Here is a 24,267-nt window from a genome sequence, read left to right on the forward strand (position 1 = left end):
AAAGTACAACACTTAAAGTCCTTTGAGTTAGGTGTTGATTGTTGAATATTACAGATATACTTGATTGTAAGAAAGTAAGTTGACTTACAGATTCCACCGGAGCTCCGAGAAGAGTAGCATCGGCGACGGCAAAACTAGCTCCACGTGAGACATTCACGTTCGGTTTAAGCGCCGCCGGGATCTCGATTGGAATCCCCATGAATCTTGCTATATTAAAAGTAGTTTGCTTTTAATTACATCTCCGAGTGTCAATACCAAAAATATGATGGTTCTATAAAAAAGAAAAAAGAAAAAAAAAAATCATTTCCATGTAACTGGTTGCATAGATTACCGAAACTATGCACTAATCTTCCTTTTTTTCTTAAACGCATGCATATTTATAACATTTTCAAGGTTATTATTAAGTACAACACTGAACACTCTGTGATTTGTAACTATATAAACGTTTTAAATGATAAAAACATCATTTTTACATGTTTCATGTTTTGGAGATTAGTGTAGAATTCGATCAAAAATATCTTTCGGTTATATATAAGTAACAAAAAAAAGGTCGTACCAACGAAGTCCGGAGCGATGAAACCGTCAGAGAATTTGCCGTTGGGATCATCTCGGGATTTTCCATACGGCCAGAAACCTTGAGCGACGTTAGCTTGGGTGAGAGTCTGTTTGTTTCCTGCGTCGAAGTTGGAGTCACCGAAGGTGAACAAGGCCACCGCCGGAATATTCTGTCCGGAGACGGTGATCGGGTTGTGGAAGAGTGTCAATACTAAAAATACCCCGAGAACACTGACTAAAGTACAATGGGTTGCCATCATTTACACAGACCAATGAGAGTGAAGATTGCTGCTTTAAGTGTATTTTAGCTCCTAGATCGTACTCGTATATTTATATTGCAATATACAATTTGACAATTAAAATTAATTGTTTATGTAACAATGATAACGTAGCGCTAGGATTTTTAAAAATAATATACTCCCTCCGTTTCAATATATAAGATGTTTTAACTTCTTTTCTTTGTTTCAAAATATAAGATGTCTTGTAACTTTCTATGCAAATTTTAATATATATTTAATAATTTGTAATCATTACTTATGCAGTCTTCTTTATTATTGGTTGAATCTTTTTTAATTTAAATATATATGATACTTTTTAAAAGAAAAGTAAATTATCTTAATATGTGTGCTTTACCTTAAGCATCCTATATTTTGAAACGGAGGGAGTACTATTAATGCACTAGCTAGTAGGCTAGTAGCCTAGTACCATAGCGATAGTTAGGTGTTCAAAGTTTAGCTTAGCGATAGTTGGGTAGTCATATCCATATTCAAAATATAGCTTAACCATTGTTGGGTGTTCAGAGTTTAGCGCATGCCCGTATAGCTGTGGTCCAATAACTAATAGCTGCTTAAATCTGGGAATGTGCTACAACATTTCTTTAGGGTTCGAACGTCTCTGTAAACAAAAATCATAACGGGAAATTTGGACTTGAAAGGACTTAAAACCAAGTAGTTTACTAAGTGAATCAGTAGCATGTAATCTGGTTAATTATTCTTTGGCATTAGTCGGAGACCATTTCAAATTCGGAATAGATAATATAGTAGTCATTTGGAAAGAAGTCCACTTTATATATAGCACTTTAATGTATTTTTACTAGAACTAACAGAATCAGCCATTAGAGTTTATAAAAAAAAATGGAGACTACGAAATTTTATCGAAATTAGTTTTTTGATCATTTTTAGTGTTATTCTAAAATTTGTAATGCTATGAACTTATAATACAAATATACAATTTGATAATATGGTTGATTTGTCTCGATTTCAATAACACTTTGGTCTACTTGTATTTTGGTTTTGCATTAGGTTGAATATCAGAAATTAAACATAAAACAACTAAAAAGAAATAGAATTGTTATCAGATTTTTTTTTAATTGGGCCAGTTTTTAACTAAATTCTGTAGAAGAAAAGATTTACTAGAAATTTTTTTTTTTGAAAAACCTCCATCAATATATTAATGATTAACGACTATTTGATAAAAATTCATAATAATCACGTCTAATACAAAAGAATCTGTATACTCAATACTGATACTTGTTTCCTTTTTTTTTTTATCATCTGTTGGATTATATTAATAAGACTTCTGAAACATTACATAGTTATAGGATTAGTTATCTTTCCTACCCGATTTACAATTCTACCATTAGTGCCTATGTAAAATTAGGCCTATACTCAAAAAACCCAAGAATTGTAACTCAAAAGCAGATACAGAGGACTACACTATCTCATCAGCAAAGACCGAATTTAACCAAAAGGGATGACCTTCTGCAACATAAGATTGCATCCGGCAATCTAACGTGACGCTTTCTGCTATGAGTTTAGCTCTTCTGTTTGCTGATGCTCTTTCCAGGGTCAATCTCCAATCCTGAAACATACTTAAAACTCTCCACAATTCTTCAGCTTGATAGAGAAAGGAGGGCCAAGCATTGGGTCTGAGAACTGCCCCTACTATTTCAGTATCTTCGATAGCAAAAATTATATGGTTCAGATGATGACTGTTTATGCTTTGGATCGCCCACCGCACACATACCAGTTTTGCCTCCTCCTTTGATGTTATCTTTGCAAAAGCTCTTCTGCTGTGAAGGAGAGTGATGCCTTTTTCATCTCTTAGAACCCATGCAACCCCCCCCCCTACAAGCAAATTCCTTTTGGACCAAGAAGATTCCACGTTGCACTTTAACCATCCGTGAGCTGGAGGGGACCATTTTCCTCCCTCATCTGTTATTCTTGGGGAGTTGGTTGTGACGTGCTCCCTACTCTGCGTAGCTATATTGCCCTCGTTTTGGATTGTTTGGACGAGAAACCATTCCTCTACATCCTGTCTCATTTTGCAAACTGATTCAAGAGGGTTAAAGGTTTTACCTTCAAAAAAGTAAAGGTTTCGGTTTTTCCAGATTCTCCAAATAATCCATGGAAAACTTTTCCTTAACTCCCGAGGCCATCTTATATTATCTTTGTTGATGAGGAAATGATGGATGATAGAGTAAACAGATCCCTCTTCAAACCCCTCTGCTGGCATTGGATAATCTGATAACCCAAATTTGCCTTGACAAAGTGCAATTAAACAAGGCATGCTCTATGGACTCACCTTCCAGCCCACACACTTGACATCTACTGTCCACTTTCAGCCCTCGATGTGATAAGAGATCCGCTACTGGTATGGCACCGCTGAGCATTTTCCATAAAAACACTTTGATCTTTGGATCTGTGGTAAGTTTCCAAACCTGTTCCTTAAGCGAATTTATGGATGGCTGGATCGCAGCTTCGTGTATGAGGGATCTGTCATTAGTATCTACTGCCAACCAATACTCAGATTTTACTGAGAAATCTCCGCTTTTATTGAACTTCCATACCCAAAAATCTTCCAGAGAAACCACTGGCTTTGCTGCTTTGATTTTTGTCACATCATCATGGAAGAAGAGTTCCGTGAGCTTGTCAATATCCCAGTCTCGAAGTTGGTGATCTATCAGATCCTGAACTCTTAAGTCTGGGTTTATGATTCGTTTTTTATCCAGAGAGCCCTAGGCCCTTCCACTTCATCTTCCACCCATCTATCTATCCAGACTCTTAAGGAAGCCCCATTTCCTACTCTTTTCTTCAAACCTTTTTTCAGAAGGTCTCGGCCATGTAAAATACTTCTCCATCCAAATGATGGTCTCTGTCCTAAACAGGCTTCTAAGAAGTGACTGTCAGGGTAATATCTGCTCTTCATCACCTGCGAGAATAAGCAGTCTGGGAATTGTAGAAGCCTCCAAGCCTGTTTAGCTAGAAGCGCCTGGTTGAACAGTTGAATGTCTCTGAATCCTAGACCACCGTGTGATTTTGGCAAGCACATCTTTTCCCAGCTTTGCCAATGGATTTTCCGATTATGTTCAAAGGAATTCCACCAGTAATGTGTCATTGCACTTGAAAAGTTTGAGCATGTGGTCTTTGGTAGCCTGAAGCAAGACATGGCGAAGACTGGCATAGCCATTGCTACGGATTTCAACATAATTTCTTTACCTCCTTGTGACAGGGATCGAGTATACCAGCTTGAGAGTTTTGACTTCATTCTGTCCTTGATATACCCTAGCATTTCTACTTTTGATCCACTAAAGCATTCTGGGAGTCCTAGATAAGATCTTGCGCCACCTTCGTTTTGTATTCCCAAAATGCGTTTTATATCTGATTTCTGCGGATCTGGGACCTTTGCTCCAAAGGTAAGAGAAGATTTGTTGAAATTAACTCTTTGACCTGTTGCTTCTCCATAGACTTTTAAGATGTCTTGTAAAACCTTGCTTTCTTCTTCATTTGCCTTGCAGATGAAAAGACTATCGTCCGCGAATAGCAGATGATTGATTGTGGGACCTTTTTCCTTGAAATGTATGCCATTGATCAAACCTCTTAACTGAGCTGACTTTAAGAGGTGTGATAAGCCTTCAGTGCATAAGACGAAGAGGAAGGGAGAGAGGGGGTCTCCCTGTCTAAGACCTCTCTGCGGTGTTACCATACCGTAAGGTTGATCATTACTCAGCACCGAGTATGTTACTGAAGTGACATAGAACATGATCCAGCTTATCCATCTTTCGTGGAACCCTAGAGCCCTTAGAAGAGATCTCAGGTAGCTCCACTCTACTCTATCAAACGCCTTGGACATATCTGACTTTACAACCATGTACTCTGCAGAGATTGCTGGATGAACATTTAGACTATGCACCAACTCGTGTGCTACTAATATGTTATCTGATATTAGTCTATTTGAAACAAAGGCTGATTGAGAAACAGACACCAGTTTTGACAGGAAGGACTGGAGTCTTTTCACCATTACCTTAGATATTATCTTGTACAGCACGGAGCACAGGCTTATTGGTCGAAGGTTGGCCATCTCTGTTGGATGAGGGATTTTCGGGATCAAGCAGAGATGTGTGTAGTTCCACTCTGTTGGAAAAACCCCTTCTTCAAAAAACTTTTTAACCTCTAAGGTCACCTGTGGCCCTACTGTTTTCCAGTAATGGTGAAAGAACAGGCTTGACATTCCATCTGCACCGGGAGCCTTTGATGGGTTTCTCGCAAAAGCCGCATTCTTTATCTCCTCCTCCGATACTGGTTCCAGTAACCTCTTGTTCATTTCTTGTGTGACTTTTGGCTGAAATCCTCTGAACCAATCATCAAAGCCGGATGGGTTGGACGAGGTGAATAGATTCTGGAAATATGCACAAGCTACCTCCCCTTTTGCCGCCTCAGATTTTTGAAAATTCCCATTTATGTCTATCAGCTTTTCTATCATTTTCTTTGATCTGTTTCCTTTCACAGAGGCATGGAAGAATTTTGAGTTTCTGTCTCCACATAGCATCCATTTCTCTCTACTCCTCTGGTTCCAATATTTTTCTTCATCTCGGTAAGCTCTAGCCAGTTCTTTTTTGAAAAAAAGGACCTGACCTCTGATGGGAAATCTGTCTGATTGCTCCTTCTCCAGAGCCTCTTCAATCTGCTGAATCCTTTCCTTAGCATTTGTTACGTTTTTCTTCTTCAATGAGCTAAGGGCTTTCCGGCATAGTCTTAACTTATCAGCAGATGTTGTCCCCCTGTTTGGATTGGTAGAATTCCAGGCTCTAGATACTGCTTCTTCTACCTCTGGCTTAAAGAGAAAATTCTTATCAAAGCGGAACTGTCCCCGGTATGCTTCTTGGGAAGAGAGGAGTTTCATTATAATTGGTCTGTGATCTGAGCCTCTGAAGTCCAAGAAGGCTTGATTAGAGGCGGGGAATTGCTTGAACCATTCTTTGTTCCCAAAAACCCTGTCTAACCTGCTCTGAATCCACAAGTCATATCTTCTTCCTGCCCAAGTGAAACGGTTACCTTGACCTGAGAGTTCCTCCATCTCGCATACATTTAGCATATCCGAGAAAGGCTTGAAACAAGAGTCAGATCTTCGAGGTTCTTCAAGCTTTTCTGAATTGTTGAGGATGTCATTGAAATCTCCTAACATCCACCAGCTTTCTCTCCTACTTACACTGATTCTACTGATTCTTTCCCAAACTACTTTCCTTTTTTTAAAATCCGCATCGCCATATACACAGGACACAAAGAAAGTAGTCTCCCCAAACTGCACTTGAAGATCTAATAGATTCTTATCCGCAAACTTTACATCAATATGTACACTGCTCTTCCAAAAAACTGCTAAACCTCCACATTTCCCCACTGGATCCACCGTAGAAACCCTACTGTACCCCAACCATTCTTGTAAATCCACTAAAGTGTCCCGATCATTCATGGTTTCCATCAAGAACAACATCTCAGGGAAATGTTTTTTACGCAATTCCCTAAGACGGGGAATTGCCAAGTCTTGAGACCGTCCCACTCCTTGGCAATTCCAGCTCAGTATGCTCATTGGACGTTAGGCAATCCCCCCTTTGGGATCACCTCATTTGGATTAAGCTTTGTTATTTTTGCAGTGCTTGTTCCCTCTTCATCTGCTTTTCTCTTTTCCATCCTTCCAACCACTAGCCCTGAGTTTAAAACTTGAATAACGCCTTCTGTTGGGGGTATGAACGGTTTTGGCTTTCTGTTGCTCTTTGTAGGCCTTTTCCTTGACATCCCCTTTATTGAACTAAACCCGGACTAGCTTCAGAGAAACCGGCCCTAAAAACCGTTGGTTTACTCTGAAAGGTTTTGTGTAATCCCATAAAGTCTCCATGTGCTTCCCTAGACTGTTGCTTAGTGAAGTCCACTAGCCAAGACCGGTCTTCAGATGTCGCAGGTTTTGTAGGCATTGAGTTTAGACACAGCCTTGTAGACGGCCCTTCTTGCGAGGGATCAGTATCTCCTTCATAATTAAATACCAATCCTTTCTCTTTGTTGATGTCGAGTTGGACTATCGGAGGAGGTTCTAATCTCAAGATGGATTTTTGTGCCATAGGATCCTTCTCAACCTCGCCCACCGTTTTCTTCACTCTCTCGATCTTAATGGCTTGATCCTCTCCATTTGCTGCCAGCAGATATTGTCAAATTCCTTATAAGACTTCAGGAGCGATTTTTGGTTTACCCGTAAGAGTATCGATTCCACCTGATCCTCTTTTATCACACCAAAAAGGGGATCATTTTCTGCCAAAGCCTTTGGTTTCTTTGGTTTCTCCACCTTTTTACCCAATCTTCTTGTTGTAGCTTCATACTGAGCTCGTTTTAAGATGATTGAACAGACTTCTTTCTCGTGAGTTAACCTTTGACACTCATAATAACGCTTTTGCACTCGTTCATACTAGAACCTTATTGTTGTCGAGCCTCCCTTGTGATTTATCACCTTTGATCTTTGCAGAGGTCTTGAAACATCAAAGAGAATTTTAACTCTGACAAATTCCTGTAATTGAGGCCGGTCCGGATCGAAAGCCACCTCGAGCACTTGCCCAATCAGTTCTCCCATTGAGGTTATTGCCAGAATAGTGAAGTAGTTTATGGGAAGATTTCATATCTGAACCCATAGAAGTATGAATTGGAGATAGTTAGCCGGCGGTTGCTCATACCATCTATCCACCGCGATGGACCAGTCATTGAAGATATGGGCTCCCTTTTCCAAAACATCCCTTAAATCATGCTCAGATTTGAATATGAACTGGAACTTTTCTCTTGAGAGAGCTATGCCGATCTGAAACATCCCTTGTTTCCAAAAACAATATTTTGTTACCCGTCTGAAAATCGTACACTTTTAGAGGTTAGACCAAGGTTAAAATTGTAAAATATGTCAAGTGGAATGTCTTTTGTTTTTTCTTTAATTTACTAGTGACGTTTTGCCATCAAGTGTTTATAAACTAATAGAGTTTCATTTTGCCATCAAGTGTTTTAAATAAAATTATAAACTAATAGAGTTGAATGTATCAGAAGCAAAAATAATGAAATAATGCTTAGTTTTGAATCATTGAAACAAAAAAAAAACGTGCTTGACGTAAAAATAGAGTTTTTTTATGTTAAGCGTGCCTTATTTGTGACTCATCTATATATATCATTGAATCTTGTTCTACTTTCATATGAAATTTAATATATATATATATATATATATATATATATATATCTCTCGATATATACATTATATGCATAAGGACAATTTATATAAATACCATTAATAGATATTTTTTCGAAATACTATAAAATTAAAACTAAAATTTCAAAATTTTCAATTGACAAAGAAAGAAAACTTAAAACCAAACACTAGACTCTACCTTTCAAACCTATATCCTAAATATAAATAGTTAACCAAACCTATATCCTTAATATAAATAGTTAACCCAAATCCAAAAGAAAAATATACAAACAAATTAAACCCTTAAAATTAATTTTTGCATTTGTGGTTTTTGAAATCAAAACTTTTTGATGGTATTTTTGAAACATCAAATTAATAATAATAGTATTTTTGGCAACAAAACTTAAAAGTGTGGTATTTTAATAATTTCTCTATGTATAATTAGTTTTTTTTAACAAATTTCTATAATTTCACTTTTTTAATATCGACCATTCCGACTATTTTATTCATGAGTATTAGTAACTTATTAGTTATACTTATCAACCATATATATACAATTATACAAAAAAAAATGCAAAAAGAAAAAGGTAAATGATGACTCATGTAAGTTATGAATCAATAACCTCTTAAAAGTATGGATAATTCTCGTAAATACCACTAAAATAATTTTCTTAAAATAAAAATACTATTTTTAGTTTTATTTTTAAAAATACCATTAGAATCTATTTTCCAAATACCACAAAACTAAAACTTAAATTTCAACATTAGTAACTAAAATTTAAACACCAAACCCTATAACCTACAGCTATCCTAAATTTTAAATAGTCAACAAAGACCTAAAATATTAAATTGAACACCCTTAAAAATCAATTTACAGATTTCTATTTTTTGAAAAAATAAAAAAAATTATAATATTTTTGAAAAAAATAAATTAATAACAAAGATTTTTTTAAAAAAGTTAAATTGTGGTATAAATTCCTCAAACTTGTATTATTAATCTTTGGTATTAATAACAAAGATTTTTTTAAAATAAATTCCTCTAAAAGGATTCTCAAATTCTATCACTTTGTTCTAATGGAGTGTGCAATATTGTGCCCCCAAACTTGTCTAATTTGAGCACAGAGCCGGTCATCGGACACGCGTAGGTTCTTATTCTCAGGTTCTCACATAACCCATAAAAAAAAAGCAGTGTTGAGCATATCATTATTATTTTAATTCTCAACAAACTAAGAAGAACCCATTACAAATTCCAAGATCCCGTGCGTGATCTAGATTCTAGAGATAGAAAATAGTTAGCCCAAGAACTAAACAACATACAGATAGATCATAGATCGCACTAGCAACGACGACAACGTCATCGAACCAAAAAATATGGAAAATAAAGAGCTTATATAGATATATATATATATATATATATATATATATATATATATTTCTATTGACACCCTTTAAATAATAATCGAACTTAAAAAAATAAAAATTTTGAGAAAATTGTCACATAACTCTTTATTGCTATGACTGAATCACTTGAACGTTGAAACTAACTCCACTTAGCTTCTACCTAACTCTTTTCGATAGACAAACCACTTAATATATATAGATATGAATGAATTAGACTTTTTGTTGAGTACTATTAGTTTATAGATTATGTTTTTTATTTGTAAAATTTTTTTAAAAGAAAAGTAGATTTTAGTGTTTTAAATAAAACAAATTAAAAGTGCTTGCCACTTAAAGCCTTTTAAAGATATCTATATTTACAAAGTTTAATTTTAAATGGTAATATGCTTGATTGATTTTTTTTTAATGTATATTTTATCTATCTTATACAATATCCAACCCTACTCTAAATATCCCTATAAACTCTATTATAGAGTAAAAATATCTTCAACACCACTCTATATATGTCTAACTCTAAATTAAAGATCTCTATTTTTCTTCTATATATGAAATCTCTGTTTTTAATATACATCCAAATATTAGAAATCTCTATTTTAAATTTGGAAAACATAAAACAGTTTTTTATATCAAATCTGCATAGAGAACATAAAATAATATTTTTGTAAAATAAAAGTAAGTAAACAAAACAGAATGAGTATATAATTAATCCAGATAATAGTATGACATACTAGTTTCTAAGGGAGAAACCCCAAAATCACGGGTCAAGCTGCGACAACAGAAAGCGTAATCAAATTAGTTTTGCATTTTTGATAAATTATTAGTTAGAAGATAAGAGTTGTATAGTCATGAAGAACAACATGTCAGTTAAGAGGAAACTGCTATGTGATTCACATTTTTTTAGTTCTCAACTACCACCACCAAGTCCGCCAGGACCACCACCACCGGTCCATGCATGTATCCACATTTTTCGATTACTATTAAAAGTAAAAAATTAGACAATCTAGGAAAAACATGTACCCCGTCTTTTGAAGTTAACTGAAGTCTATTGATCTAGCTATTCTTCAAAAGACTGGAAAAGCCAATCTCCGCATTCATTTTTCTTTATTTAATGTGTAGCTGACAAAAGAAAAAAGCTGTACAATAAGACTATAAGATAAGTAGGAATTATTTATCAGCCGAACCATAGATAAAGTTACAATATTGTATCAAGGGTTGGCAAAAAAATTGGATCCGGAAATTATCTAACCCAATCTTTTTATCTTATTGGATCATATGTAGTTTTATGCATGAATATCGGGTTAGTAAAATTTGAAAGTAAACATGAGATAAATGGTTATTCAAGATGAACAATACTTAGTCGGACAATGCATGACGAATTATAGTAGAAGTTATCATATATATATATATATATATATATATATATATATATTACGTTGGTTAGCAAATATAGATCAGTTTCATTCCATATTAGACTATACAGTTCCATTTGCCGATTTTAAATGCGTTTTTATAAAAAGAAAAGAAAAAAAACAGTATCATGGTTCTTATGATTTTTGGGAGGGCGAAAAGAGTGTGGATAAAAATGAAAAAAACAAAAAAAATTCATTTGACTATTAAGTATTAATATGTCAAATGAAAAATATGTCGCCATAAAACCGTAACATATAGGAAGGAAAGAGTGTNACCATAGATAAAGTTACAATATTGTATCAAGGGTTGGCAGAAAAATTGGATCCGGAAATTATCTAACCCAATCTTTTTATCTTATTGGATCATATGTAGTTTTATGCATGAATATCGGGTTAGAAAAATTTGAAAGTAAACATGAGATAAATGGATATTCAAGATGAACAATACTTAGTCGGACAATGTCATACATGACGAATTATATTACGTTGGTTAGCAAATATAGCTCAGTTTCATTCCATATTAGACTATATACAGTATATATTCTTTTCCATTTGCCGATTTTAAATTGGATTTTTAGAAAAAAAGAAAAAAAAAAAACAGTATCACGGTTCTTTTTGGGAGGGCGAAAAGAGCGTGGATAAAAAAAAAAGTAATTCATTTGACTATTAAGTATTACTTTTATCCACACTCTTTTCGCCCTCTTAAAAAGAACCATGATACTGTTTTAATACGTCAAATGAAGAATATATATGTTGCCATAAAACCGTAACATATAGGAAGAAAGAGTGTAGATTCAGTTCTAGAACCGAAAAAAAATGATTGGAGGCCAAGTGGCCAACTTATTTATTTGGTAAGTTTATAAGGTTTTGGAATGGGGTTGAAGCTCAAGGGGAAGCGGATGCAGTTGAAAAGATTAGTCCTAATTTAAGTTTTTTCCTTGTAAGAGACAAACAAATATATGTATAAGATACATCATTACATTGCTTCAACGTAAGTCTATAGTTTATGTTTATATCATGCATGTTGGTGTCCATTTTACATGTTGAATCGGCACGCTAGTGTGAGGCATGCGAATGATTTACTTTTTGTTAGTGTAACGTCTATTTTACATGTCACGACTCATGGAAGATTGTTTGTCAACAACTGATTACAACTCATCATTTCTTTTCCAATGTTATCTAATCCAAGTTGGCAAGATCGAACTATATATCGATCGGATTGGGTTGTTTTAGTCGTAAAATATTTAGAGATCAGTTACGAAATTGCCTTTGATGGATATATATTGCGACAGGTGTGCACTGGTACGGCTCGTTAACTCGAGACAAAACGTCGTTTCGGTCGAAGAACATATGTATACTTTTCAAGCTTGAAGTTGATGATACTGTACTTAACTTAATACGAGTGCATTTAATACTCGACTAGCTTGTTTCCGCGAACGATTCTAGTGTGAAGGTTTAATTAACGATCGTGAAACCACTTGACACAAAGAGAGTATATATAGATTATAGTATTTGATCGAAACAAGTACTACCACAACACACTCTTCTAAATAAAACAATGATTTTTACATATGCTCACAACATGTAAGTGGATGTAAAATGAAGTTATCATCATTAAAATGGTGTAATAATTTGTTTTCTTGTCGACTAAATAGTAAAATAATGCCACCACCAAAGGGCTAACGTAGAAGACATTCATAGTAGTAAATTTAAAAAAGTTAAAAACGTTGATCACGTGGCTTCTACGTTCATTCCTTCATTGTTCGTGGTTTCTAACTAAGTAACCAACGTCGAAGCTCTCTCTCTCTTTCCGATCCTTCAAATGACGAATCTCAAGTCTCACTTCTTCGCTACTTTACTACCTCTTCTTCTTCTACTTCACTTCCCCACCGTCTCCTTTGCTCAGACGCTCTTCGTGTTCGGTGATAGCCTTTACGACCCCGGAAACAAACAGTTTCTCTCTCAGAAAAGAGTTGACGCAAGCTTTCCTCCTTATGGAGTCACCGTTGGACAAGCCACGGGACGGTGGTCCGATGGTTCTATCGTTCCCGATTATCTTGGTAATTATACTGATCACTTCAAGAATCAAACATGTTCAGAGTTGACGCAAGCTTTCCTACTATGGTTTTATTTCATTTTATTCATTTGATATTTCCATTTTTGTGATTCGCAGCTGATTTCATGGGAATTCCTCATATCTCTCCGATTCTCCAAACCACGGCGGATTTTTCTCACGGAGCTAATTTCGCCGTCGCTGACGCCACCGTTCTCGGCTCTCCTCCGGAGACGGTCAGTTTTATTTTTCTTCTTTAGATTAAATTGTTAAGAACACCCTTATTGGTTTAGAATACCTAATTGTTAATATTTGATAACCTTTCATCCAGTGCCGTGCCCAGATTTATCGGGGCTTAAGGCGAATTTACTTTGGAAGTCATTTTAATATATATATATTTTTTAAAAAATAATATTAAAACTCAAAATTATAATAAAATAAACATTAAAAACTTAAAATTATATAAATTTTTCAAAAAAAAAAAATCTAAAAAACTAAAACATAATCGCTCTTTCTTCTATTTCAATAAATTCTTTCACCAATTTTTTATAATCTTTCTTGCTTATGTTTCACGACTTACTCGATTCATTCACAATTTAGGGTATTATATTCTTTTTTGGGTTGTTTAGGAAATAATAAAACTCCCAAAACCATAATGATACACCATATTTTTCAGAATTGAGGATTCAAAAATACAAAAAAAAACTATATATTTTTGAGTCCCGAAGCAAATACCTTTTTACTTACCCATAGGCACGCCCTGCTTTCATCTCTTCTCTCTAATGTTCTTTTTTTCTTTTAATTATTTTAATGGGAGAGTATCTAACTTAGATACTCCTATGGAAATGGCCTAATTTAATCCAGTTCATCAATTTTTGGATATATATCTTCTTGATATTTTAATATTTTGTGACTTTGGAATCAAGTTTGTAGTCAAGTCAAATCTTGGATTGGGTGCAAACAAAAATCAATGTTACATTTAGAAAGAAGTGCAAAAGTATAATAATTGGTGTGAAGCTTTTGGTTCCTGATGGGTGAAATTTAATTAGGACAACGTTTAAAGGAACATTAGGTTTAATCTTTGAATGTTTTTGAACAGATGACTCTGTCACAACAAGTGAGTAAATTCTCGGAAAATAAGAACAAATGGACAAATCAAACATGTTCTGTAGCTATCTACTTGTTCTACATTGGCTCTGATGATTACTTGAACTATGCTAAGAATAATCCAAGTCCCTCAGATGATGAGAAACAAGCTTTTGTGGACCAAGTCATCACTACCATAGAATCACAAATTAAGGTTAAAACTCTCAGCAGCTACATCTCTTTGATGATCTGTTTTTTTCTTCCCCTATACATTTGTTTTCATCTGTTGATTTTTTTTACAGGTTGTTTATGGCGCTGGAGGGAGGAAATTTGCGTTGCAGAACTTGCCACCGTTGGGTTGCTTACCGTCCGTGAAACAAGCAAGCGGAGATGTTCAAGAATGCGTGCAACTGCCTTCTGAAATGGCAGCCTTGCATAACAAGAAACTGTTGCAGCTCATGGTTAAACTCTCACGAGAACTGAATGGTTTCCAGTACTCGTTTTACGACTTCTTCAGCTCGATCCAAAACAGAGTTATCAAGTCTAAGACTTACAGTAAGTCTTTTACAACAATGTATGTATCCGTCAATCATCATCGATCACCATGACCTTGACATTTATATTGTGTTCGATGCAGCATTCGAGACAGGGATCGCTGCTTGTTGTGGAACTGGATCTCTCAATGGAACGGGTTGCTCGGTCGACAGTGTATGCACCAAGCCTGAAGAGTACATCTTCTTTGACGGTAAGCATTTGACGCAAGAAGCGAACCTTCATGTCGGGCATTTGATGTGGGGAGCAGATCCGGAAGTGATTGGACCGAACAATCTCAGGGAGCTTATGGTCCTTCCTCTGGACATCACAGCCATCTTAGCTGATATACAAGAAGCTATGGCTGCCATGAGACCTAAACAAAGAAAAATTGAGAGTCTTTATGATATCAAGAAGATGGAATCAGAGATGGAGAATCACTGGCTTTACCATGTTAACGAAGCTAGCTCCTTCATGATATAAAGATTGTGGTTACAATACATCAGAAAAGTAAAACAGAAAACATACTAAAAACCAGAAAAGCCAGAAGAGTATAAGAGCTACTAAAAACTAAAACATCTCTTTTTCTTTTTGTGTTTGGTAACAAAAGTATCGGGCTTTGACTCATAATAAACTAATGATAATACTCACATCACAACAGTCATCTGTTCTTAATTAACAGGAACTAGACAAGGAAACTGAAACATCCGCTTTACAAAGGAACAAGAATCCTTACAGATCAGAAAACATGAGACAGAACAGGGGATCCCGACAGAACAGAATCCTTACAGATCTAAGGAACAACAAACTAGACAAGACACAAACAAAAAAACACGAAGAAGGAAGGAAACCATACTCAAGAAACAGCGATTTGGACAGTCTTAGGCTTAGGCGGCTGAGGCGGTAACTTATTAACGGTGACAGTCAAAACCCCATCTTGATATTTAGCCGTAACGGCAGACACGTCAGCATCTTCCGGTAAGCGGAACTTCTTAACAAGATTCTGAGCAAGCCTCCTCTCAAGTCTAATGTACTTAGAACCTTCTTCACTCTCGTCACCACCATCATCTCTCTTCCTCTTCCCATTACTCTTTATCACTAATGTCCTCTCTTCCTCCACAGTCACCTATCCAAACCAGCACAATAAACCCCAAAATCATATCAGTAACAATTAACAAACCCTAATTTTCATAGAATTTGGGATTTATAAATAAATAAATAAATACCTGGATATCGGATTTTGAGATTCCGGGGATGTCGAGATAAAATATGTACTTTTTAGAAGATTCCAAAATGTCGATTGGGATGTTGTTACTTCCTCCTCCTCCTCCAACTCGAGACTCGTTACTATTACCGTCGCCGGAACGAGAGATCGGGAGAATCAGCTTCTCGATCGTCTCCGGAAAGCCGAACAAGTGGTTTATCGCAACAGCACTCATTTTCTTTTTCTTTCTCCGATTCTGAAAACTAAAAGTATTAAACTTTACTAACTGAATCGTCTTCGTGTTCTCTCGATTTGTTGTGTTTTGAAAAATTTAGCTCCATTGTTATTATTATATCGAGGACACAAGAACGTTCCAGAGGTTTAATTCTAGAAGGAACTAGTGATCTTGAGCTGTTTCCAAAAAGCTTCCACGCCATTATCAAATCTCTTTTTCTTATTGGGCCTTTACAGTTATATTGGGCCTTTAGTCCACTTGAGTTTATTTGTGTCATTGTTCTATTCCGGTTTTGAGTTTTGAGCCGGCCTTTTATTTCGTGGAAAGAGTGATTTTATTTATGAATTCAAAAAGTATTGGAATCTTCTAAAGAATACGTATTTTATCTACCTAATCAAACTATACATGAATGAAGATTGTAATTTGTAAATATAATATTATTTGTTTATTCATTTTGTTTATAAAAAAAAAGACTACAATATCTGTTAAAATAAGAGACCCATTTACTCTCAAAGAAATATATATTTTCTTTCAAAAAAATAACTAGTTTAAAACTGCATAAAAACATAAACTTTTTTATAAAAATAATTATTATTCATTTTTAGTATATATTATAACTTTCTTAAATTATATCTTTGGATCAGCTTCTCCTTCTGATTCTCGGCAGTATAAATCATGACGACCCGTACTACCATATCTCTAACATGAGCAACCATAATCAAATGGGTGACCTCTGACGTGAAGGATAAGAAAGACAATTAACAATGTGACTTTTTTACCAATTTAACACTATTCATCAAAAGTTTAAAGTGAGATCCTCCAAGAAATTACATGATGTTTGTACCTTCATGATAATAACGTCCACCATGAAGAATTTTTTACGTTGGAGAAAAGGGATAGAGTTAACCTAGAGTGCAAATGTTGCACAATTTAAAAGGTTAAAATTTGAAACTATTTTTTACTATTTGAATTCAATTGAAGAAGTTAAAAAAATTATTCAACTTAAAATGTTGAAAAGATGAGCAAGTTATAACGAAAAAATACTTCAAATTGTTCATTCATATTTTTAAAAATGAATAATATATTCAACTCTATTTTGGATGCAAATTATATTATATGGTTGAAGAGGTCGAAGAGATTAACTTTCACCATTTGGGTTAACGAGATTGAAAATATTATTCTATTTATTCAATTTAAAGTTGAAAAATGAACAAATTAAAAAGAAAAAGTGTTCAATTTGTTCATCCACATTTCTAGAGGTAAATAGGTTACAATTTATTCAACTTTATATTTTCAATTTATTCAATTTTTGCAATTAACCATTCGTTTAATATTAGTCAGATTGAACAAATTTTATAATCTGTTGGCTGTGAGGGTGTGTATATTCAATATTCCCTAATAAAAATGGCAAAAGCATAAATACCTTATAGGCAGGCAATAATGTTAATTTACCATTAAAACCAAATCGAATATTCACGGTTTCGGATATGGCTTTCACGTTATATTTAAAAAGAAAGAGAGTTGAAGGGTGTTTTCGTCATTAACATAACCATCGGGTCAATAACGGAGATTTCACCTATCCGGTGACCTTATCCCCTCGCCGGTGAACGAATCTCAGATCCAAATTCTTTAGGCGAAACAAATCCACAGATCCTCTGAAAAATTCAAGCAAAATCAATGGAGGAAGACGACGAGATACAGTCGATTCATTCTCCGGGAGATTCTTCCCTTTCACCACAAGCTCCTCCCTCTCCGCCGATTTTACCGACAAACGACGTTACGGTCGCCGTTGTGAAGAAACCGACGGCTGCTTCTGTCTCTTCTCAGTCTCCCTCGAGGAACGCTTTAGCGTTAGTGGTTCATACTCCTGCTGTAACCGGTGGTGGTGGTGGTGTTAGCGGTAACAGAAACGGACGAGGAGGAAGCGGTGGTGGCGGCGGCGGAAGAGATGACTGTTGGAGCGAAGAAGCTACAAAGGTTCTAATCGACGCCTGGGGAGATCGGTTCTCTGAGCCAGGTAAAGGAACGTTAAAGCAACAACATTGGAAAGAAGTAGCTGAGATTGTGAACAAGTCTCGTCAATGCAAATACCCTAAAACTGATATACAGTGTAAGAACAGGATTGATACTGTCAAGAAGAAGTATAAGCAAGAAAAGGCTAAGATTGCTTCTGGTGATGGACCTAGTAAATGGGTCTTCTTCAAGAAGCTAGAGAGTTTGATTGGTGGTTCTATTACTACCAGAGCTTCAGAGAAGGCTCCTATGGGAGGAGGTGGTCTTGTGAATAGCCGTTCGCATCTGTTTAAACGGCAAGCTAAAGGGACGCAGGTTATGGGAGGAGGAGGGGATTTGAAGAGAGGTTCTGATTCGATGCGTTGGCATTTTAGGAAACGAAGTGCTTCTGAGACTGAGTCTGAGTCTGAGTCTGATCCTGAACCTGAGGCTTCACCTGATTCTGCTGAGAGTTTGCCACCACCGCCTCAACCTGTTTCGTATCAGCTGCCAAAGAGGTTGAAGGTGGATAAGAGTGAAGGAGGGAGTGGAGTTGGAGATGTGGCGAGGGCGATACTTGGATTCACGGAGGCTTATGAGAAAGCTGAGACTGCTAAGCTTAAGCTTATGGTGGAGTTGGAAAAGGAGAGGATGAAGTTTGCGAAAGAGATGGAGTTGCAGAGAATGCAGTTCTTGAAAACTCAGTTGGAGATAACACAGAGCAATCAAGAAGAGGAAAAGAGGAGCAGGCAGCAAGGAGGAGATAGAAGGATCGTTGATGATGATGATGATGATGATGATGATGATGATAATGAGGATGATGATCATCGCAGTGTCAAGAATAACGGCAATGTAAGTAGCTGACAAACAATTGAAACACAAAATGTTCCTATTGATATTTGCTATGATAAAAAGCTGTCTAGATTGCTGGATTATTTAGGATTTCATGTTGTTGTTCTTGTTGTTGTTGCTGCCTTGTGGGGATGTGTAAATGTAGTTAAGTTATTATGACTCTGATCATCGTCGTCATGTTGTTGTTATCGTTGTTGTTGTTATCCGTCTTGGCTGAAATATGGGCAAAAACCTTTGAACTTGAATGTCTTAGAGAATCAGAAACAAAACTCACGAGTAGTCTCTCTTTGATTCTTAAAAGGATTGAGACTCTTCTTAGTATTGATTGATTAGAGACTATTGATTGATTAGTCAGCATCTTTATCCTTAAATTAAAGTCTTCTTAATTAAGACAAAGCTTATAATTAACCTCACTAAAAATATTCAATGCTTTTTCTTTCTCGTTCTTTTCCTCTATAAAAACCATTTTCATGGCAGAAGAAAAAAAAAGAAGATAGAGACAGTAAAATAAAAACCGGAATTAATTCAAAAAATATATATTATATATTTTGGATAAATTTGTTGATCGGATGGGGTTCCTACACAAGCTGTGGGATGAAACGGTGGCCGGACCGACGCCGGACAATGGTCTCGGTAAATTGAGAAAGCACAATTCATCATCATCCACCGTCCGATCTTCTCGTCCTTCTCTCTCGAACGATCAAGTCACCAGAAGCATAATGGTGACCAAGGGGAATAACAATGTCCTTGGCCTTCGTAAATTGAAAACGGATTCGAATCGTGTTCCCGGTTCTCCCACCGGGTCATGTAGCATCCCGGGGACGCCTTTAACTCGTACTTATTTCTCTCCTCTTTCCTCTTAATCAAAACTACAATGCAATTAAAGATTTTCCGCGGGTAAAATGTTTAGAAGTTCTAGTTAATGAAAAGGTTTAGCAAATGTTTCTTCGTATGCATTGGAGTTTATGTTACATGATTGTGTTGATTGGAGTATGTGAATAGCACTAAATTTTAATTAAAGAATAGAATAATGATTGGGTTTTTCGGAGTATCTTTCATATAAGTATGAATGAACGTTAATTGTTAGAAAATGAATGGTATTCTATGTACAAAATTAACGTTATAGTATTTTAAAAAGATGAGAATTATGTAGTACTCACGTTTGGGTAAACACACATATTATGCAGCTGGGACACCATGCGATGATTTGGGACCATTCACTGCCGGTAAAATCCCTTCCTCTGGCGAAGACGATGCCGCAAGTCTCACCACTTATGATTGGTTTGTTATTTTCTCAGTAAAAAAAGAACTCATTTACGTTTTTATTGCATTGATATAATCTCTTGTCTATGCAGGATTGTGATAAACGCGTTGGACCGCTGAACAAAGCCGAGAGAGAAAAATCTTACGAGGTTTTTGTGTAAATAACATATAAGTCACCTATGCATGTAAATTATGTAAATATTTACTGATACGGTCAGTATTCAATTGATGTCTCTTGAAACAAAACTCTACACTTCTGTTACAACGATTATTCGAACTCTTTCAAATATTCTAACAGATACTAAAGTGATGTTTTCATCTGTATTTATGCTTCAGACACTTAAGTATAAATGAAACTAGAGAACTTTTGTAACTGTATAAATAACCGACAAATGTGGTTTCATTCAAATCTACCCATTACAGAACCACAATACATCATGTACTACACCTCAAACAACATAAAATCCCCAAAACTAAATCCCTTTTATTTGATGTCATCTTATTGCTTGCTTACAATCCAAGTAAGACCCATAAGTTACAAACTGAGCATCAAGCTCTCCATACATAAATAAAAACCAAATGCTTTAATAAGAGACACATACATAAAAACTCTTGAACCAGGTCTAGAAAAAAAGCAAGAAAAACTTAAAATTAAGAAGAAAGGAAGAAAGAGAAAGAAAAAAAAAAGTATCACAAGAGCTAGGACCAGAGTTTATTACTGATAGTACATGAGCTGCTGATGTGCCGTAGCTACATTCTGAAAGCCACCATCGTACATAGCTGCACTTGCTCCAGCTACATTGACTCCAAGACCTCCTTGCCTTAGAGAATGTTGAGCCTGAGGATGCATCTTAGCTATAGCCAGTTGTCTCTCATAGGCTAAGAGGTCCATTGCAGATAGAGTAGGGACTGAGACCGGGGCTGGTGGGGGGAGTGGGTTTGAGGCTGTGCCTGATGGAGTTGGTTTGCTTCCCCACGAACACTGCAATTAATCACAGAAACAAGGAATGGGTTCTAACACTTCTCCAAAGAAAGTCAGAATGATGAAACAACAGTTGGATCTAGGTAATCATAGCTAAAGTTAGTACCTTTATCTGTCTGCTAAAGAGGAAAGGCTGAGCGTTGCCCATCTGGATAGCAAGAGCAGCCTCTTCATGAGTGTTATATCTCACAAAACCAAACCCTTTGTCCCGCTGGACACGGACCTCTTCAATCACTCCAGCGCCAAGTGCATAAAATAGACGGTGTAGATCAAGCTGAGTTACCTGCAAGATTGACAACTATCACAAGGTGCCCAAAAAAAAAAGCTAGTGCTGTCTCTGTGTTATATAGAGCAATTCGTTAAGTTGATAACTTACTTCTGGAGAGAGGTTTCCTACATAAACAGTTGTATATTGAGGATTGTTTTCAGGGGCATCTTCATTTGCGAGCTCTCTACCATCCTCTGCACAATCAAATGTTATATCAATGTAATTTTCAAAAAAATCAATTTCAAGGGAGAGTGTGAAAATTTTATTAGTTGCAGTCATCAAAAGCAAACCTGAAGAGCCGTTTGTAAGTTCCACAACACTTTTACCATCAAAGCTATGTTTGTCTTCGCCAAAAGTAGCACCTTTTGTCGCCCAGTTGCATCTGATCTGTCTACTACTTAACCACTTACCTGAGAGGAAGTAAAACAAACCAAGGTTGTAGTACTGACAAAAGAAAGCGCTAGGAATTCAGATAGTAACTCAATTCTAGAGGCAAAGCATGATTGGCACAAGCAACAAGTAACTTCAATAGTTGTTCACCAAAGAAGCTACAAAACAGCACACATAATTCCTGACTAAGTTTCACCTTTCCAGCCACAATATTACACAGCAAAATGCATCATAAAATATCATCATGGAGAAACCAAAGTTCAAAAAGGAACCATAAAGCTATAAGACCACAAGCTGCTAGATGATAATTCTTACCATTCATCTCATTTATGGCAGTTTGAGCATCCTGCAAAATACATATAACATTCAAAAGTCAATGAAAATTCCATGAATGGAGCTAAAAACAACAGTCACCAATGATTTAAAGAGTACAAAACCTGCTGATTCCGGAAGGAAACAAACCCAAAGCCCCTTGAGCGTCCAGTTTTCTGGTCCCACATTACTCTTGCATCCCTACATAAGAATAATGATGGAGTATTTAAACGAACAAGCTTCAATAAAGAAATCTTGTAACACGATAGTGATATACAGGTACAACTAAGTTGTGTAACTAAATTTTTTTTTTTGTAACCAACTAGTAACTGAAATCAGAACAACATGCACACGAACTTACGAGCAGCTATTAAAGGCAGCAAAGCTATCAAACAATGCTGCATCAGTAACCTCTGGACTGAGATCTCCAACAAAAATGTTGAAATGACCTGCATTTCATGGAAACAAAACCATTCAACATCACAGTCTCACTCAAAGATAAAGCGAACAAATTGCAAATCATTGATTATCAATCCGTGCTAAACCTAACTTACTTGATGTATCTTCCCTCTGACCAGTTGCATACGCCCAATTAACTTTCATAGGCTGTCCAAATCTGCGAAAATCCAGTATTACAATCGAAGGGAACATACAAATAGATGGAAGAAAAAGAGCATAGACTAACCAGTAAAGTGCCAGATACTTACATATGCCTTCCGTTAAGAGTCATTATAGCCATAGCAGCAAATCTACGATCGAAGTAGTGAACAAATCCATATGATGACTGCCAAGTGTGGAAACATTCATGTCTAGAAGTTAGCTCCAGTAAGTAGTTTTAGCATTGGAAAAACAAAAAAAGCAAGGGCAGTTTTAAAAACTCAACCTTATCCTTTCTGATGAGTTTACAGCTTTCAATAGGACCAGCGCCTGCAAAAATCTCTTGAAGAAGAGCCTCCGTGACCTGCGTGTGAATGTTGCCAGCATACCTGCAATTCCAGAGAACGAAGGTTGAAACTCAGCATTTCACAAAAAAACTGTTGGTTCCAATATCACAAAAAAAAAAGGCAAAAGAAATGAAAACACTCACACACTACGGCAAGTACTGGGATCAAAACCAGGAGGAAGGTTTCCACTTGGCAAAGGCTCCATCTGCAATAATAGCATAACCAAACAGTTAGAAATGATTACAGAACAAGTAGCTCAAAATCACACTTTTCTACCATTGCCAGTAAAAACTGAACACAAGAAACACAAATCAGCAGAATAAACCGAATTAAACCTTAGCCCACAAATCAAAAGCTCAAAACTTTACAATGATAACTAGCCACATAGATTCATAAGACAGAGGTTAAAGAACTCAGTGATTTAAATACCCACGAATCGGAATTACAAAACAAACCCTAATCAACGAATGAGGCAAAAAAAAACAAAAAAAAGCAAAAGACAAAACCAAAACAGATCAAGGAATTGAAAAAAAGAACCTGAGGAGGAGGCATAACACCAGGATGATAAAGAGAAGGATGTTGTTGTTGCATCATAGCTTGCTGAATCATAGCTTGTTGATGTTGTTGCTGCTGCAGCTTCAGCCTTTGATTCTGCATTTTTCTTGTCTTTTTTTTTTTTTTTTTTGTGTGCGCCTTCTTCTTTCTCACTGCGATAGATAAAAAAAAATATCTGTTTTGTTTTAACGAGAAGAAAAAGTTGTGATTTTTTTTTTCCCTTAAGCTAGGGTTCAAAATCGAGTAAAGAAGAAGATGAAAGAAAAGAAAAAAAAGAAAAAAAAAAAAAGAGAAAAAAAAAAAAGGAAAATAAATCAAAGAAGAAAGAGAAGATAATCGCACGCACTCTCTCTTTCTCTCTCTCTCTCTATCTCTATCTCTAAAGGGAGTAAAGAAAGGCCGTACGAAAACAAGTGACCATTTATAGGAGTCTGACGATTTCTTCGAGAGATAAGAGTCATTTACTAATCTCACGCGGCTGTGAATATTCGTTTTCGTAACTGACCCAATCACCGCCAATGTTGCTAACGGCCCAGCTCAAGGCCCAAACTCACACAGTGAAGTGACAGAGTAGTATAGTGTGTTAATGTCTCTGAGTTTACTAGTTTTTGACGGCCCAGCCCACAGTCCCAAACTGACTAAGTTTTGCCTAAACTAGTCGTACTAAACTACTAACTGTTTTATCTTCTTACAAAAGCTCACCTATTCGTTTATCCTTTATGAGTTTATGTTTTTTTGTTCTTTTTTGCA

At 36.0% G+C, this 24,267-nt stretch overlaps 6 protein-coding genes across 7 annotated transcripts in view; 3 read left to right on the top strand and 3 right to left on the bottom strand.

Annotated features, from left to right (window-relative positions):
* The window catches only part of LOC104758752 (inactive GDSL esterase/lipase-like protein 23), a 2,119-nt gene extending 1,281 nt beyond the window's left edge, over nucleotides 1–838 (bottom strand). The window contains exons 1-2 of the mRNA XM_010481680.1: nucleotides 557–838; nucleotides 63–207 (exon numbers count right to left, since the gene is read on the bottom strand). Coding sequence (XP_010479982.1) covers nucleotides 63–207; nucleotides 557–815 — 404 coding nt within the window. The 5' untranslated portion in view covers nucleotides 816–838. The remainder of the gene's footprint in view (nucleotides 1–62; nucleotides 208–556) is intronic.
* LOC104758754 (inactive GDSL esterase/lipase-like protein 25) lies at nucleotides 12,562–15,180 on the top strand. Its single transcript, XM_010481684.2, has 5 exons — nucleotides 12,562–12,910; nucleotides 13,024–13,139; nucleotides 14,003–14,203; nucleotides 14,292–14,544; nucleotides 14,627–15,180. Exons 1-5 carry the CDS (start codon nucleotides 12,673–12,675, stop codon nucleotides 15,001–15,003), a joined length of 1,185 nt encoding a protein of 394 aa, XP_010479986.1. The 5' UTR covers nucleotides 12,562–12,672; the 3' UTR covers nucleotides 15,004–15,180.
* LOC104758753 (17.4 kDa class III heat shock protein) lies at nucleotides 14,808–16,101 on the bottom strand. Of its 2 annotated transcripts, XM_010481682.2 has the most exons (3): nucleotides 15,747–16,101; nucleotides 15,377–15,646; nucleotides 14,808–14,896 (listed from the first exon to the last, which is right to left on the bottom strand). In XM_010481682.2, exons 1-2 carry the CDS (start codon nucleotides 15,957–15,959, stop codon nucleotides 15,377–15,379), a joined length of 483 nt encoding a protein of 160 aa, XP_010479984.1. In that variant the 5' UTR covers nucleotides 15,960–16,101; the 3' UTR covers nucleotides 14,808–14,896. The 2 variants fall into 2 exon arrangements, with proteins under 2 accessions (XP_010479984.1, XP_010479983.1); XM_010481681.2 differs by lacking the exon at nucleotides 14,808–14,896 and having other exon boundaries at nucleotides 15,156–15,646.
* LOC104758755 (trihelix transcription factor ASIL1-like) lies at nucleotides 17,433–19,048 on the top strand. The gene has a single exon (XM_010481685.2). The coding sequence runs from the start codon at nucleotides 17,637–17,639 to the stop codon at nucleotides 18,813–18,815; it is 1,179 nt and encodes a 392-aa protein (XP_010479987.1). The 5' UTR covers nucleotides 17,433–17,636; the 3' UTR covers nucleotides 18,816–19,048.
* Nucleotides 19,259–20,295, top strand: LOC104758757 (dormancy-associated protein homolog 4-like). The gene is made up of 3 exons (XM_010481687.2): nucleotides 19,259–19,637; nucleotides 19,991–20,084; nucleotides 20,159–20,295. The coding sequence occupies exons 1-3, from the start codon at nucleotides 19,373–19,375 to the stop codon at nucleotides 20,184–20,186; spliced, it is 387 nt and encodes a 128-aa protein (XP_010479989.1). The 5' UTR covers nucleotides 19,259–19,372; the 3' UTR covers nucleotides 20,187–20,295.
* LOC104758756 (oligouridylate-binding protein 1A) lies at nucleotides 20,522–23,641 on the bottom strand. Its single transcript, XM_010481686.2, has 12 exons — nucleotides 23,500–23,641; nucleotides 23,106–23,167; nucleotides 22,902–23,004; nucleotides 22,726–22,802; nucleotides 22,573–22,634; nucleotides 22,380–22,467; nucleotides 22,144–22,219; nucleotides 22,022–22,052; nucleotides 21,607–21,726; nucleotides 21,425–21,510; nucleotides 21,155–21,331; nucleotides 20,522–21,048 (listed from the first exon to the last, which is right to left on the bottom strand). Exons 1-12 carry the CDS (start codon nucleotides 23,617–23,619, stop codon nucleotides 20,782–20,784), a joined length of 1,269 nt encoding a protein of 422 aa, XP_010479988.1. The 5' UTR covers nucleotides 23,620–23,641; the 3' UTR covers nucleotides 20,522–20,781.

This window comes from Camelina sativa, chromosome 17 (genome assembly GCF_000633955.1).
Source record: "Camelina sativa cultivar DH55 chromosome 17, Cs, whole genome shotgun sequence".
Taxonomy (NCBI): domain Eukaryota; kingdom Viridiplantae; phylum Streptophyta; class Magnoliopsida; order Brassicales; family Brassicaceae; genus Camelina; species Camelina sativa.

Bases quoted from the DNA above. Each gene is read 5' to 3' on its own strand.
- LOC104758755 (XM_010481685.2), top strand. From the start codon at position 17,637: ATGGAGGAAGACGACGAGATACAGTCGATTCATTCTCCGGGAGATTCT.
- LOC104758756 (XM_010481686.2), bottom strand. From the start codon at position 23,619: ATGCAGAATCAAAGGCTGAAGCTGCAGCAGCAACAACATCAACAAGCT. The intron at 22,803-22,901 runs GTTGAGTTTTTA...CACACTTGGCAG, and splicing joins AACTCATCAGAAAGGATAAG to TCATCATATGGATTTGTTCA. The intron at 21,511-21,606 runs GTTTGCTTTTGA...TTGATTGTGCAG, and splicing joins ACTTACAAACGGCTCTTCAG to AGGATGGTAGAGAGCTCGCA.
- LOC104758754 (XM_010481684.2), top strand. From the start codon at position 12,673: ATGACGAATCTCAAGTCTCACTTCTTCGCTACTTTACTACCTCTTCTT. The intron at 12,911-13,023 runs GTAATTATACTG...TGTGATTCGCAG, and splicing joins TATCGTTCCCGATTATCTTG to CTGATTTCATGGGAATTCCT. The intron at 14,545-14,626 runs GTAAGTCTTTTA...TGTTCGATGCAG, and splicing joins TATCAAGTCTAAGACTTACA to CATTCGAGACAGGGATCGCT.
- LOC104758753 (XM_010481682.2), bottom strand. From the start codon at position 15,959: ATGAGTGCTGTTGCGATAAACCACTTGTTCGGCTTTCCGGAGACGATC. The intron at 15,647-15,746 runs GTATTTATTTAT...TGGTTTGGATAG, and splicing joins TCTCAAAATCCGATATCCAG to GTGACTGTGGAGGAAGAGAG.
- LOC104758757 (XM_010481687.2), top strand. From the start codon at position 19,373: ATGGGGTTCCTACACAAGCTGTGGGATGAAACGGTGGCCGGACCGACG. The intron at 19,638-19,990 runs GTACTTATTTCT...CATATTATGCAG, and splicing joins CCCGGGGACGCCTTTAACTC to CTGGGACACCATGCGATGAT. The intron at 20,085-20,158 runs GTTTGTTATTTT...TTGTCTATGCAG, and splicing joins AGTCTCACCACTTATGATTG to GATTGTGATAAACGCGTTGG.